Source organism: Lottia gigantea (genome assembly GCF_000327385.1).
Source record: "Lottia gigantea unplaced genomic scaffold LOTGIsca_116, whole genome shotgun sequence".
Lineage (NCBI taxonomy): Eukaryota > Metazoa > Mollusca > Gastropoda > Lottiidae > Lottia > Lottia gigantea.
In genome coordinates, this window is record NW_008707145.1 from 533,675 (window position 1) to 551,547 (window position 17,873).

Genomic DNA, 17,873 nt, shown 5'->3' on the forward strand with positions numbered 1-17,873 from the left:
CCTGCTATAGAAAATCCTTTAACCTCAAATGGCTCTTGGATTTAGTTAGAATTTAACACAACAATGCCAACATAGCGTTTTTTTCAATTTTTTCAATTTGACGTCAACCACAAAATTAATTTTTTTTCTTCATAATTTTACTATTAAGTTCTCTTATTACTTAATAGATGATCTGTAGTAACTTTATACACCATGGGAAAAAATACCAGTCTTACAGAATATTTGAGTTGTGCTATTTCAGCAAAGGTGTAGTGCACATTTTCAGAAACATTTTTTCCATAACAGCTCCTCTGGCATGCATCATAGAAAGGAGGGAGAACATAGATGAAGTATCCCAGTATTACCTTGACCTAAACCAGGATAAAACTTGGTTCCCCAGGTTGTTGATCTAGCGTTCAACTAATTTAGCCCCTGTTGCCCTCACTTCAGTAATTTAAAGGAACAGGTAGGCCATTTTTTTGACCAATCATACTTTAGCGAGTAAAATTCCTCGTTTTAGATATTTTTAAAGGAATTAATTGATTTTCGTACATTTCTAGAACTTCTGAAGACTATTTACATCTATTCAAAACTAAAATCGATCCCCCAAAATGGCACACCTGCGCCTTTAACAGGAGTTTTTTGCCTTTGATTAAGCACTTGGGACGCTCAAGCCTTCTGATTTCTGTCTGAGATCTGCATTTGATAAATTTTTAGACGAATTTTCAGCCCAATGATATTTTTGATAGTTAACGCCTAGTAAATCTAAGGGTGTTCTTTAAGTCCAAAGGAATAAAAAGAAATTGATATTAATAAAGAAATAAAGGGTAAATTCTGAAAAAGAAGGATGAAAATGTACCAGTTGGTAGTATAAGGGGAGTGGTTATAGGACTATGAAGTTAAAACATATGGTAAGATAAACTGACAATAATCACAATATGATATGCTTGATAATATCATCTAATCGTCTCAAGAGAGCTCAGTACATTCTACGCTATTTTATAGACCCTCATCTGTCAAAACTTAAGAGTCATTCAAGTTTGATAAACAATATTATAGATTCTTAAGTCATCTTACACCTTCCTTTTAAACTCAGTCCAAACATAAAGGAGTGACAATCTCTAAGAAACATGAAGATTTGTACTATTATCAAATTTTAAAAAATATTCTTTAAGTGTTCTTTTCTCTCAAAATATTAGAGTTAAGATTTATATAGAATGTTATTTAACAAATTGCATAACACAAACAATGATTAAAATGAGAATTTTAATTCAACCACTTCAAACACTACGAGATCCACAATAATGGTGGGGGTCTCAATTAGGGGCAAGGCGGTTTCTGTCCCCCCACAAAAATAATTTCTACCCTAATTTATTTCTAAAAAATTTCAAAATTGTTTTTTATACTTTTTTTGCCTTATATACGTGTCATATATGCATCGCATCATTACAATTTTTCACAATTTTGCTAGGGGAAAACATACTCAGTCCCTTATGGAGGGAGGCTCACGCCTATGCGCAAATTCAATATACTGTGGCAGTGGCAGAGCCAGGTTTATGTCCGAGGGGGGAGTGAAATATCTGAGATTGCCTGAATTTCTAATATAGTTGTGAGATTGTTGCCCGAAAAACTTGCTTTCGGGCTGCAAGGGGGAGGGGGGGGTCTCTTCTAGACACCTGATATCACTTTTCAAATAAAATAAAATGAAATACTTACTCGATCATAATTGATATAATTTCTCATTAGAAAAGTACATTTGCTGTTAACTATTTTAGATTTCGGATTTTGTTTTGTAGTTTGGATGTGTGTTCTTAGTTTTTTTATATTCAAGTTTGTACCGAGAAATTTTTACTACAGGGAACAATTTATGAGATGTTCGTTAAATATGTAAAACTCATCAACATAAGAGACATATAGCATGTTATACTTCTCTCTACAATAAACATTACATGGTATTTGCAACTTAATTATGGTTCTCTATAAACCATCAAGTCATGAGTTGTATTTGTACTAGTAATGTATATTCTATACAGAAATACTATGGCAGGCTAAAAAGGCATTTTGTTTTGTTTGTAGATTGAAAATATTTTGTTTTGCTCAAATCTGTGAAAACTTTACACAAAATCTTGAGAAATGTGTCCCTTAATGTATCTGTAAGTTTTAATGCAATTTCAGTTTGTTCAAGTAGATACATTGATAATGAAATTGGAGTATTTAGAATTATTTTCAGGTATAATTTACGACAATTTTCATAATGAAACTTTTGCATACTGCCTCTGAACTAGAAATCTTTCACAATCTTAATATTGCAGACCCATCATTATGATAATAGCTTAAAGCATGAGAACCAAAAAATATTGTTTATGACACTGAAAGAACTCTCTTCTACAATAATTACCAATTATTCTACAAATAAAAAAAAGTAATAGTAAGTGAAGTTGTAATATGCACTAAGACTTGGCAAATTCATTACAAAAATTACCCCGAGTAATGGATTGTATTTAAATTTTTTGTAACATGCACCAACACATTTTTACTCTTGTACTCTAGAAATTACAGATATAAGAAAAGATTTGTAACTGATACTAGACTCTGTAGTAAAATAGAATTTAGCAGTTTTCTGCCTCATAGATATTAATTAATTGAAAATGTCAGAAACACACCAGAAATATACTTGGCAAAGTTTTGAAGTTAAATATGAATTTCATTCATTTTTGTCATACATCAAAGAATTGAAGTAATGAATGAATAATGCCAGTGTTTAATTCATTCATCTGTTATCATTGAGAGGAACAAAACTGATAGATATTAGTACTTCAGTATTTGGTTACTAATTGAGCATATTATATATCGCTGTTTACCATAAGACTTTCTGTTCTGTCCCGAGGACTGTATCTGCCAAGACATCTGGAATCTGATTAAAATTTTAATTTCTGTTCCAAAGCCAGTAATGATGTCTGGGTTAAGATAAACCTTAAACCAAGTTGGACTTTGAGTTGGCGAATTGGAAACTTGACAAGATGACATCGGCTGGCTTTTTTTATCTTGATGGCCTTGAATTTAAGTCATCTTTCTTCAGTGTTCTAGCTGACCTGGCTATAAATGATACAGATACACAGGGACAGATCAATACCTAATGGTTTGGCCAAGGAAGAGCATGTAAACAATATCTTAATGAACCTTATCTTTGGTGTGGCCTTGAATAAGTCATCTTTCTTTAGTGTCCCAGATGACCTGGCTGTAAATGATACAGATACACAGGGACAGATCAATACCTAATGGTTTGGCCAAGGAAGAACATGTAAAAAATATCTTCATGAACCTTATCTTTGGTGTGGAATTGAATAAGTCATCTTTCTTCAGTGTTCCAACTGACCTGTCTGTAAATGATACAGATACACAGGGACAGATCAATACCTAATGGTTTGGTCAAGGAAGAACATGTAAAAAATATCTTCATGAACCTTATCTTTGGTGTGCAACTGTCTAGTGAGCAACTATTCGTATCCCATTCGGAAAAAATCAATGCCAAGAAGTTTAGCAAAGGACCAGCTAGTCAAAACGATACTCATGAACCTAAGTTGTAAGCTTATCCTTGTATAATGGTTGATTGCTTGTTTCTTCCTTTCTTCCTTGACCCATAAAAACAATTTACAAGTCAGTCCATATGACAGTAATGCAATAGCCTACAGAGTTATGTCAAATTTCTATATATATATTATGGATATAACTCAATTGACATTTTAAAAATGGTCAGTTCAACATAAAATAATGTGCAAAAAACCTGTTTAACATGAACATATCCGCGTAATGATCATAAAAACAAATATAACCATACAGGTGGCCAATTAGACTTGTACCAAATGTCATATAAACACATTCTAACACATCTACACGACATAAACACAATTCTCTCTCTGGTTTAGAATAAGATTGATGTGCGGATATGCCAAGTAAAATATGTCTGAATTAGTACAAGATTGATGTGCGGATATGCAAAGTGAAATAGGTCTAGTTTGAATACTGTTTTATTACGTTGACACTGTTGCCTCATATGTAGTTCAATAGTTATGCTTAGTAATACTACATTTAATTTCATTAAAAGGATTGTAAAGAGGTTTTCTAATTTTTTTATGTGTATTTGGCATCAATTTTGGTCCCTGAAATTCCACTAAAACTATAAGTGTTTAATCACGTCACTAATTACGAAATATACATTGTCACATAAGACCCTTTTCAATTAGTGATGTCATCAAACACTTAGTTTTAGTTGAATTGCAGGAACCACAGACATCTGATTGAAAATTGGAATGGCACAAATTGATGCTATCAGTGTCCTCGATACACATAAAAAAAATTTAAAAAAATCTTTACAATCCCTTTAACACAAGTGATTAGCAAATTTCCACAAAATCCGTTGAAAAGCACAGATTCATTTCAGTCTATTTTAAAATATCAAGAGTAAAGTGAAGAGAGGTAACCTCAAACACATCAAAATATCATCACAATCTATAGCTATCTTAAACAAATCTTGTAAAATCTTATTATTGTAAGATTTCAGGAAAAACTTTTCAAACTTATCAAAATAATCACTCAAATTAGAAACATGCGGAATTTATAATTGTATATCATTTAATTTGAATGTGAAATGGTTAATATATCTATTAAAGCTACTTGAAGAAAGAGCAATATAAACTATATTATGTTATGATATATGATTTATGCCAGGCGTATAAAAACTAACATCTGTAAAAAGAATGTTGTGTCATCACCTTTTATAATTACATGTGGTAGGTATGCTAGATTTTGTCTATAGAGGTATTCAGGTAAATCATTAGGCCATCCCCAATATAAAGGGGTGATCGTATAACACAAATAAACTGGGGCCATTATATATTATGTGGTAATGGGCAAATCTAATTGGATTAATTTTCTTGCTTTGACAATTCCTTTTGATATTTATGAAATACCAATTTACACGACCAAATTAAATTCCCATTTCTATCAGTTCTGCATGGTGATTTCATAGTGTCTCCGCTATGCAAAGAATTTCAAAAATTTGTTTGTATGATATGTAGTGACAACAAAACAAAGTCTTTCAATGTCGAAAAATGACAAAATCATGACCTAAGTAGTGTATATGTTATGTGACAGAGGTAAGGGGTATTTTTTTTATTTTGTTAAAGAGGTAAGGGGTATTGGCCATCAGTCATTTTAGCTGCCCATAGGTCATGAACCAAATCAACAGCTTACATAGATGTAAGATTAACCCAAGTAATTCATGGTTCATTTTATATCTTTGGCAATTGGTTTCCAGTAAGGGTTTCCAGTAAGGGTTTCCAGTAAGGGTTTCCAAGGTGTCAGTTAAATGCAGCTTGACTGTTTTCTGAGTTCTTGTCTCCTCTTATGAATAATGACCTTGAGTAAAATCCATAACATTGAACAAAATCCATGACCTTGAACAAAATCCGTGACCTTGAAGAGAATCTTAAACTGTCAAGAGAATAGCAATGAACAGCAATGAATTATCTGCTTTTGACTCTGCCATATATAGAAAATACATCTATAGAAATAGCAATTCCTAGTTTGATATATCTTTGAAGGAATTATGCCTTTTTCGGACATTTCTAGTACTTCTGAAGAATATTTACATGTATTCAAGACTCAAATCAACCCCCCAAAATGGTGAATCTGTCTCTTTAAGACAAAGAGAAAGTAGAACATAAAACATTTTAAAAGCCTGATTGAATGTCAATATGTAATTGGACTAAATGAACATCTCTTCAACTTTTCTAGAAATTTCTGAAAAAAAATTCACATCATTGGTACAAGATTGTTCCTTTAGCTCTGACATTTCATTGTATATAGGAATACCCAGTTCATTTCAAGGCTATGAAATTACCAAATTCTCAAACTATTTCATTCCATTACATTCATTGTTTATCAAATTTAAAGAAATGTGTACTTTAAGTGACCTTCTCAACAGTGAAATCTGTTTTTTAAAGAAAAAAGGCAAGTTTTGAATTCCAAAAGAAGCAGAAGTCATTTGAGGGTTCTATGAGTGTCGGATGAAAGAAGATATTTGTAAATATCATTAGGTACATTCAACTAGCTGCCTTCTACATCTTGTATGTAAATATGTATAACACTCTAAATCAATTAGCTAAGACAACATCTAGAAATAGCTCATATTAACAAACTGGATTTATATTACATCTCCTTTTTCACACCCGAAAACATCAGAAAAAATTACAATAATAAAAATATCACGGACTACCATAAATATGGTGTTAATTATATTACACTTTGAAACTCAGTTTAACTCTTCTTTTAAAGTCAGTCTGTCTCCCACCAGTGGTGGCGCCAGTAGGGGCACAGGGAGGGAGGGGTACCCCTAAGAAAAATCGTTTCAAACCCCTCAATTGTACCCCTACTTTATTTTTTAACAAAACTAAAAAGTATGATTTTTATAAAGTTTTTGCATCAAACTTTGTGTCAGAATGCACCAAATCAATCCAATTTTTTGACAATTTTCTTGAAGAACCCTCTCACAGACTTGCGACTATGACGCCTCCACCGAGTTTTAAATTCAGCCACGACAGTTGTCCCCCCATTGAGTCAGTTTGTCCCCTATTTGTACCCCTAGCCTTGGAAGGCTGGAGCCACCACCGTCTCCCACAAATCTTTGATTCCATTCAAAGAAAATTGTCTTCTGCAGACTTCATTCTAGATTTACTAAAGGCATTCAACTTTGTTATACCAGTATCTAGCTTCATTCAGAATTGTCTACATATTATACAATAACATTATAGCTGATACGCCAGACATTCCGAATTCCCCTTAGAAATAGTGAATGATACTGAATATATACACCTGTCAATCTCAATCTGTTTGTCAATACACCAATCCCTCTTTTAAGGCTTTATATTTCAGATGAATTTTAAAGGTTATATCTCAACTTATAAAATATGACAGTATTTTCATTTTTCAAGGACAAATATTTTCTCTTTCAAGTAATAAACAGAATGAATGAAATGTAGATTACAGAACAATAGAAATGAAATGTAGATTACAGAACAATAGAAATGAAATGTAGATTACAGAACAATAGAAATGAAATGTAGATTACAGAACAATAGAAATGAAATGTAGATTACAGAACAATAGAAATGAAATGTAGATTACAGAACAATAGAAATGAAATGTAGATTACAGAACTATAGAAATGAAATGTAGATTACAGAACAAAATGTAGATTACAGAACAATAGAAATGAAATGTAGATTACAGAACAAAATGTAGATTACAGAACAATAGAAATGAAATGTAGATTATAGAACAATACAAATGAAATGTAGATTATAGAACAATAGAAATGAAATGCAGATTACAGAACAATAGAAATCAATTGTAGATTACAGAAGAATAGAAATGAAATGTAGATTACAGAACAATAGAAATGAAATGCAGATTACAGAAAATTAGAAATCAATTGAAGATTACAGAACAATAGAAATCAATTGTAGATTACAGAACAATACAAATGAAATGTAGATTACAGAACAATAAAAATCAATTGGAGATTACAGAACAATAGAAATGAAATGTAGATTACAGAACAATAGAAATGAAATGTAGATTACAGAACAACACAAATGAAATGTAGATTATAGAACAATACAAATGAAATGTAGATTACAGAACAAAAGAAATGAAATTCAGATTACAGAACAATAGAAATCAATTGTAGATTACAGAACAATAGAAATCAATTGTAGATTACAGAACAATAGAAATCAATTGTAGATTACAGAACAATAGAAATCAATTGTAGATTACAGAACAATAGAAATGACATGTAGATTACAGAACAATAGAAATTGAAAGTAGATTACTGAACAGTCCAATTGGAATATAGATTACTGAACAGTTCAATTGGAATAGATTACTGAACAATCCAATTGAAATATAGATTACTGAACCCTCAAAATGGTATGAAGATTACTGAACAGTTCGATTGGAATAGATTACTGAACAGTTCAATTGGAATATAGATTACTGAACCCTCAAAATGGTATGTAGATTACTGAACAGTTCACATAAAATAAAAGGTACTAAAAAAGCAGCTAATGAAAAGAAGGATTAATGTGAACATAACTACGATGAAAAATGATAACTTGTAATAGAATAGAAACTAGCTTTTATACAATCAAAAACCTTAAAATTCAACTGATGAAATTAAAATCTTAAAAAAACCTAAAAAATTATATGTTTTCATTTATAAAGATCTGTAAGAGTGGGAATATCAATAAAAACTATCAATGAACTAGCTTACCTGCGAAAATAACAAAATGGTAGCAAACCGAGATAACAGGGTGGACATTTTCTTAATTTTCTTCCAATTCCTTTTACCACATGTGAAAACAAATTGTATGTAAGAAGGGAACAGAAAGGTCTTTGACAAGCTTGATTATATGTTCATCATTTGTATAACAATTGAATAAACATCGTATGGTGATCTGGTGATGACTAATTTCCTCTTCATATAATATTCTCCTCTAAACAGTTACGAAAAACTGTCTGAATCTTCGTTAAATTTTTAATTAATCATCAACTAATATTTATCTTTCTTATCCTTTCTCATAAATATTTCCTTAATTGTGAATAATTAACACTTTTCACGAGAGAGAAAATTTAAACTCACTGTTTTCACTTTCTTTATGGTATACTAGATGAAATAAATAATCTCCTATTGAAGAACTCAATGAACGAATAGAAATTCACTCAACTAATCCTTTCATAAATCATATGAATCCTTTTCAAAGAAAAATATCTTTTTAACTACTTGTCAAAAAGAAATTGAAATTCCTTACAAGAGTTGATTGTACTTTTGTTCACTCTGGATTCGTTGAATGTGGCTAATTTGTTCAAAAAATGTTTAAGCCTGTCAAGATTGTTGATTAGAATGATAGGAACATCTATAATCTCGATGTTTATCAACTCTACACATGAGAGGGTAATATCATTGTATTATAATGCTACAGTGTGTTATATAGCCTACTGTACACTTATAACATATTGTGTAAAGTAAAATCATAGAGGCGTGTTACTAGACTAATAAATAAGCCACGCCCACTTTCTCTTACTGTAATGTCCACCATATAAAATTTGAAACAGTATAATGATGTTATGAAGGATTTATTCTTATTTTTTTTCTACTTGACTGCTAAAAATAAACTAATTATTTCAACCTGTTTCAAATCTGGTTTTCCTGTTAACTATCTTTTATATTCATCTAACATTGCATATCTCAATGTAATAAGGTTCAGTACTAGCCTACACAAATATGTGCAGAATTTCAGATTTCTTGAAACAAGTATACAAGAGATCACATAACTTTAATTAAGATTCAGAGATAAGATTACTTATTTATATTTTGATACTTGAAATTTATTAAATTTGTCTCATTAGTCATAATTTAAAGGGACAGGTGCGCCATTTTGGGGGGTTGATCTGAGTCTTGAATATATGTCTTCAGAAGTACGACGTGAACATTATTACTGATTGGCTTTGCGGAAAACTTCCCATTTCTTAGACCAAGGTATGATTGGTCCAAAAAGTGGCTCACCAGCCCCTTTAAAGGAGAAATTATGAAATCTTATGGTCCAATATTCTTGGAACTTTTCGTCAATCCTCATAAAAATGTGGCCATAGCATGGAGAAACCCAATCAGAACAAAAATTACACTGATTACAAGCAGAAAATGTATGGGAAAATTTTTTTTTCGAATTTCAAATTTTAAAAATTATTCTTCCTCATTGCCTAAAGAGCACAGAAAAATGACTGACTGAAATAATAAAAATGCCAAACATAAATTCAATGTAACATTAAGTATCCTTTGTTAAAAAAAAGAAAATATCACTAACTTTTTTACACTTTGCAATTTGATATACTTAACTGACATCTGCTTCATGGTAGGCCAAATTTTTAACAGAATATTTTGTAAAAATCAAATTTTTTATATTGAAATTGTTCGACAATCATCCTTTAAGGCCTAACCTCTAATTACCTAAAAAAGAGTCCATATTAAACCATGTCTTGATTCAACTACATACCATAGAGCAGTTATATTTCAATTTATCGACCCCCTACTGATGACAGACTAAAATATCCAAATTCCGGAGTTATTTCAACAAAAGATTACGGTAATGGTATTTGCATACCTTGGCTTAATATTAATTCAACCATTACAAAATTTGACAATCTTATCGTGGTTAACGTACTGTTTGCTGAAATGAATCTCATCTAGGGCTAGCTCAATTTTGGTTCATTTGAAAATTATGCTAGTAATCAATTTTTGATTTCATATCCATCAATTGAGCAAGGGCAATAACTGTGAGATAACTTGACTGAATATTACCATAGTCAATTTCATCGTCAATATTTCTCTCAAAAACATGTACTTTTTATGTTCAGGTCACATGACATGTCAAGGGCAATAACTCACTGAACCTCAATAAACAATTAAGTTGAAAAGGGAAAAAAGAAAATTTCAATTTGATAGAGAAATTTGATATCAAAAGAAGCTGAATAAGCTCTTCCTTATCTCCCAAAAAAAACCAAAATATTTCCTTTGAAATGTAACCTTACAGCACTTATTTCTTTTGATTTCTTCAAGTTATCATCATGTGTAGGTGAGATCTTAAAATTACAAGTGTTTTTTTTCCTCTTGACTAACATACTTATAAAATTATATTAAAGATACATGTACATTTTAACATAGCATCAAAGCTACCTTTAACACTTTTCACATTAGAATTTCAATTGGTAGAGGTTTCAATAGTCTAAATTTCTCGATTATCCAAAGCAATAGCCTCAATACTTAGATGTGCAGGCGGAGTTGGACTTTCATTGAAAAGTGTTTAGGTATGCTGCTTAGATGCTCTTACAGATGGTTGAAGTGTCCATACCCCTTTAAAAACACTCTTCAATTAAAAAAATCACTAAAGACATTATTCAATAATAGAAGAAAATATCTGAATTAACTTATATGACTTCCGTGTAAATTTCTTTGTAGCGTCGAACCATGATCCCAACTTCACTAAATCATTTACTTGAGTTCTGTCACTTTTGAGTAGATAAAAAAAATAAAACTATATAAAAAAAACTTTGTTACTATATCTAAATGTAGATTTATGTAACACCCCCTTTAAAAGATAAAAGAAATAAGGTGAAATAGTGTACATACCAGTTATTTATATTACACCTTTACCTCAAATTCCTTTGATAGTTTTATATAATACCCAATAAAATACAATTAGTCTGGTATCAATTACATATATTTCAACTGTTTCTTGGCAATTCTATAGTATTTTATACTAGTTGATACCGGTACTATAGACTTACACAGTTACTATTTTATTAACATTGTTAAATTAATAGTCCACCCCATAAATAACTAAATACCTATCTCCTACCGGTAATCCCATGATTTGAGACATCAGAGACATGATAATACCCAAGTCTAATATGAACATCTTAAAGCAAATTTGTGGTACTACAAACAGCTGGTAACCAAATAGTTAACATGGTTTAAAGTACCATATTTGTATAAGCGCTTGTTCACTGTAAATTTTGTACTGAACACATCTTATTTTATCCCTCCACCATCAATATCTTCATTCAACCATCAACATCTTCCATTGTTCCTCAAACATCAACATCTTTCGTTGTTCCTCAACCATCAACATCTTCAGTAGTTCATCAAACACCAAAACCTCTAGTAGTTCCCCAAACACCAACATCTTCAGCAGTTGTTTCACCCTTAACATCTTCAGCAGTTGCTTCACCATTAACATATTCAGCAGTTGCTTCACCATCAACATCATCAGCAGTTGCTTCACCATTAACATCTTCAGCAGTTGCTTCACCATCAACATCTTCAGCAGTTGCTTCACCATCAACATCATCAGCAGTTGCTTCACCATTAACATCTTCAGCAGTAGCTTCACCATCAACATCTTCAGCAGTTACTTCACCATTAACATCTTCAGCAGTTACTTCACCATTAACATCTTCAGCAGTTGCTTCACCATCAACATCTTCAGCAGTTGCTTCACCATCAACATCATCAGCAGTTGCTTCACCATTAACATCTTCAGCAGTAGCTTCACCATCAACATCTTCAGCAGTTACTTCACCATTAACATCTTCAGCAGTTGTTTCACCATTAACATCTTTGGTAAGCTTAGTTCCTCAACAACCAAAATCTTTCATTGCTCCTCCACAATCAACATCTTCCATTGTTCCTCCGCAATCAAAATCTTCCATTGTTCCTCAACAATCAACATCTTCACTAATTCCTCAATCATCAACATCTTGAATTGTTCCTCCACAATCAACACCTTTAGCAGTTCCTCCACAATCAACATCTTCACTAATTTCTCAACCATCAACATCTTCAGTAGTTCCTCAACAATGAACATCATTACTATTTCTCCAAATCCAACATCTTTAGTAAGTTTACAGTAATTCCTTAACCTCTAATTTCTTCAGTTGTTCCTCCATCTACAACATCTTCTATTATTCCTCAACAATCAACATCTTCAGTATTTCCTCAAATATCAACACCTTCAGTAGGTCCTTGGCCATCAAGTTCTTCAGTTGTTCATACACAATCAACATTTTGACATTAACATCTTCAGTGGTTCATCACCAATCAACACCTTCAGTTGTTCCGCTACTATTAACACCAACATTCAATAGTTGTTCATCAATCAACATCTTCAATAGTTGTTCATCAATCAACATCTTCAATAGTTGTTCATCAATCAACATCTTCAATAGTTGTTCATCAATCAACATCTTCAATAGTTGATCATCAATCAACATCTTCAATAGTTGTTCATCAATCAACATCTTCAGTTGTTACTCAAACATCACCTATTTTGTTGTTCCACAACAAGGCACCAAGTTTTAAGAGTTTCAAGCCGAGTTCAGATGGTGAAAATTTAAGTGTAAAATTACATTGCAAGGTAGAGCATATTATAATGGACAGCAGGAGCTGGTACAATCGGGGTTGAATTGCGGTAAATAAACATATTCCATTAATTAGGAGTTGACATTGATGGGTTTTAATGTGGATATGAAGTGCATATTTGATTGATTTCAACATACAATATTACTAGTCCGAAACATCTGCCTCTTTTCCAGCTTCTGATGGATATTTTGACAGTTATCAAGCAGAGTAGAGTCAGAAGAAAAAGGCCATGTTAAATTTGGATTTTCCACTCCTCCAGAGATTTGTTTTTCTAACATAATATTAAATTAGATTTAGAATGACTCTAAATAAGTGCAGGGCAATAGTGTAACTTTCATTTTGTTAGTTTCACAAGACTCTGTGACCTTTGACCTTTTGGCTAGCACGAACTACAAAAAATATTCATCTTCCCACATATATCTTGCTTTTGCAGATCTGAGGTATCTAAATAGGTTTAAAAGCCCCGCACTGGCGGAAATGCTCCCATTTAACAGGGCCTATATTTTCTGTCTCTACACTGGCTGACAAGTGTCCAAATAGCTATCAGAGGCTGGAATAGAGACAAATGTTTCGGTCTACGTACTATACATGCACAATTTGACCATTAATACTGTCTACACCATGCAAGCAATCAAGCTACAGATACGTTGGAAGAGTAGAAGTAGACTGTCAGAAGAACTACACTGAGCTTTTTGACTTATTGCTTACATAGTCAAAATATTGCTATTAAAAATCTGATACTTTGCATCATTAATATCAAAGGACTAAAACATATCATAGATAGATCTACTCACCTTGGATTTACTTACTCACAGATGTTCTATTTATTTATTGAGCTAACTATTCGATTCGAGAATTCTTTTTGTAAAAGGGGAGATAATAAAATAAATAAACTCTTTAGTGTTGAAGTTTCGAAAGACTCCAAGATCACGTGATAATATTACCTCATGTTTCGTTTTCGGTATTCGAACACTCACATATTTATTTAAATTTTGATAATCTTAAATAGTAAAAATAGATATTGATTAATATTTTTCTCATGTAATCATTCACGTTTGTCAGGATCACTATTATAGTTTGTCTGTATTGTCATTTATATTAATATAAACAGTAATGTAAAGACAGGGAGGTAACTTCAAGCACCAAAGTAAATAACCTTTGACCTCTGTACACTGAATTGTAAACAAACAAGATTTTTAAATTGATGAAGGATAGAATGCAATATCTGATTTTTTCTGTGCAAAAATGATGACAAATGTAAATAGTAAGGTTGAAAATGGGTTTACAAGATTGAGTTTAGATGAAGAAGAAAAAGATTGTTGCATTGATGATGGCAAGAAATTGTTCACATCACAAACTGAAATTGGATCATCAATTTCATCAAATGAAGATCTGAAGGAGATGCAACAGACTGTTTATGGTATAGTAGTTAATTCTTTACACTATAGTTCTATTTTTTTAATGGACACAGTTAGTTTGCAATATTTGAGCTAATATGAGAGAGAGTTAATAGGAGAGATCAGCAATATCATCATTAATAATGGTATGTGCATCACGCGATACACAAACACATACAGTTGTAAGAGTGGTTTGTCCTACCATTATTTTGTCCTACTCAAGCCAGACGTGCATTCTATTTTTAGCCTTTATGGCCAAGCGGATCCCTCATAACCCTGTGCATGCTGTAAGGACCTACCATTCTCATATTTTGCATTGTATTCTTGTCTGGCAGCATATCAGTAGGCCTAGCATGTAATCAATATATTCACAGCTTAGATTATAAATGTCTTTTTTTTCAGATATTTTACGAGATGTGAAAGACCCAGAAAAACCAGAAACATTAGAAGAATTAAATGTATTAAGTGAAGAATCTATCACTGTATCTAGGTTAACGGGAGATCAGTTGTTAATACATGTTGAATTTACTCCTACTGTACCTCACTGTTCTTTAGCTTCCTTAATAGGTAAGCAATAATCAATGTGTGTCTATAATTTCACTCTTGTATTATTATAGAAGTTTTCCATTCTATATCTTTAGAAAAAACAGTTTTTCCTCATTGAAAAAGAAAAAAAAGAAGGTCAAGTGTTTTTTGTTTTTTCCATACTTTTTGTAGCACCTTTTTTAATTATCCTTGCAGTGTGTGATGAGGGAAATTTTTCCAGGAAATAGCATGAGATTACTCCAATTTAATTGTTCCTGTAGCCTTGTTTAATCGTCCTATCTGCTACTTTTAAGCCATCATGGCTATCTCCATTAACTTCAGGAGTAAAATTCAATTTTTTTTTTTCTTCTTTAAATCGTGACATATAATCAGTATGGTTTGATTCATTTTCAGGTTTAACTATTAGATCAAAACTACAAGAATGTCTTCCTGAAAAGGCTAAGGTAAGGCTAAATTGTACTCACGTCTGCTATTATTTCTTGTTACTTCCCCTTAGTTACTCTTCGAGATACATAAGGTCTCTCTTCAAATACAGAATTGAATGAAATGTTATTTTGGCTAGTCTACTTTTGCTAGTTTTTTTTTTTTTTATGGTGTGAATGTTATTGGTGAGGCCCTGCAGTATGAAATGAGGGAATTTTTCTCTTGACAAATAGCTCTATTCACAAATCAGTTTATTAGATTTAAATCTTCTAATATACAGTTTTATTCCGATTCAAAAGTGTTGAAGCTGTAAACTTTGTACATACTAGTTACTGTAGACTTATAAGCCTATCTATTTTAATAAAGAATTGACTTTTTTTAGGTTGATATAAAAATAAAGAAGGGAACCCATACAACAGCTGATGAAAGTAAGTTTAAAAATATTTTGTAATAAAATGGTTTCCTTTTTTTATCTGCAGGCTAAGTAGAATGTCATATCCATGAACCTAATTTGACAGATTTTATATACATACGCTCAAGAAAAGAAATGGGACAATTGTCTGGCACGAGGTCAATGGCCTCTTACAAGTTACTAGAATAATATCATCCAGAATTTTTATTTTATTTGAAGGGTTAAATTAGATTTAAATATCTGGAAAACAAATATGTCATGAACATCAGCAATCAATCAAATATAAATATCAAAATAACAAAGTGGATATTTAGCCGTCCACCAGTTTAGTTTCTTTTTCACTATTCGCAATAAATATGCGATTTAGTGTCTTAATAAGGGTTAGGTAGGGCTGTCCATATGTTGAAATATGTTGAACAAGGTCCAGCTGCCTTCAGGGTCTTCTTTAGGGTTAGTTTTAGGTTTTGTTTTATGGTCTCATTTGTCGCTTTATGGCCTCATCGACAGATAATATTACCGCATTTTTTCATTTTTCTCCACTGTGCATGGGTAAACAGAAGTGCCGGTAAAATAGCGAAAAAAAAACTAAACCGGTTCACGGCTAAATATCCACAGCGTAAATAATAAATAATGTTAAAATTGGTGTCCTATCTTATCCTTATCTACCTATCAGCCTTACCTGTAACAAGTTTATGCTGACTAGTATTTCGGTTTTGAACAATCCACCTGAATCATTGAAATTGTTAATTATTCTTTTTTTCCAGTCAATAAACAGATAAATGATAAAGAAAGAATAGCTGCAGCGATGGAGAACCCTAATTTACGAGCCTTAGTGAAGGAATGTACCACTGATATTGATGATACTTATTATTAAACTATACATACCTTTAACAGTGTTGGACTCAAACCACAGTGGGTTATCTTTTTAATAACACAGGGTCTATTTTAGGTTTTTCTTTATTTACCAGTATTTCATGCAAGAGGTTTTATTTTTTAAGTAATTTTGTAAAGGAAAGACCAAATGATCTTATATTCTAATATAATATTGTTGCTGATTTATCATGATAACTAGACAAGATATTTGATAACTTGTAGAATAGTGCTTGATGCATTAATAACTTAATGACAGGGGTACAAATTTGGTTCATGACAATGCCAAATATCAGTGTTGGTTTTAATTTGTTATCTGTCTCTAAAGCAGGATCTGTTATATCTCAAAACTATTGGCTTTTTACCTGTGGTTTTTTGGTACTAGTGAGGTCACAGGTTAATTAGTGTCCAGAATTCCCAGATTCCTATGAGTTAACAAAAACTGTCTGTGAGATATCTGAAATCATGCCTTTTTTGGTCAATAAAATGAGACTTTTTATTTAGCTTTAAGTATGCTTAAAAAACTTATTTGATTGTTCTAATGTGATTTGTTATTGTAAAATTTTGTCCTGATTCTGAATGAAAATGTACAAGGAGTTATGAATGTTATGGTGCTTAATTTGTAAATATAAAATAATGGTATGGTTGAGGAATTTACATAATTTATGCAAATAATTAATGAATGATGTTAGATTGTGATTTATTTTGTGAGCTTTCAACGAATGACATTAACAGGGTTGTTGAGCAGTTTGTTTGTGAAGTATTTCGTGATTTTTTGATTGTTTATTTGTTTTGTGAACTATTTGTAATAAATATTACAGCTTAATTTCCATTTTACACAAAACTTTTTCAAAAAGAAAAATTAGTTTTACATTATATGATTATTATTACTTAAAATTTGATCTAAATACAAAATTGTTTTCACTTATCTGCGTGATTTTGAATTGAAGTGATGGTAGTGACATAGAAGATCGTGAGTCTAAATTTAGTTTCATTTTTTTATGATCTATGTCATTTCTAAACTGATAATATCTCATTGACATTTGATATTTTACACTTTGTTGACAGCTTTCAAAGGGTCATTAATTATTCAATGTTTCTCCAACTAAAGTGTTCATTATTTTGATTTTTACTTCTTGTCATATGTGCCTCAATTGTTTCATTGTGTTCAGTTCTGCCTATTTATTGTTCCTTTTGATTATACCTT

The 17,873-nt window shown here is 31.5% G+C and overlaps 1 protein-coding gene across 1 annotated transcript; it reads left to right on the plus strand.

Annotated features, from left to right (window-relative positions):
- Positions 1-14,801: 14,801 nt before the first annotated feature.
- LOTGIDRAFT_137532 (hypothetical protein) lies at positions 14,802-16,670 on the plus strand (the record flags this gene model as incomplete). The annotated part of the gene is made up of 4 exons (XM_009047752.1): positions 14,802-14,982; positions 15,355-15,404; positions 15,767-15,812; positions 16,561-16,670. 4 exons carry the CDS (start codon positions 14,802-14,804, stop codon positions 16,668-16,670), a joined length of 387 nt encoding a protein of 128 aa, XP_009046000.1.
- Between the last annotated feature and the right edge of the window lie 1,203 nt (positions 16,671-17,873).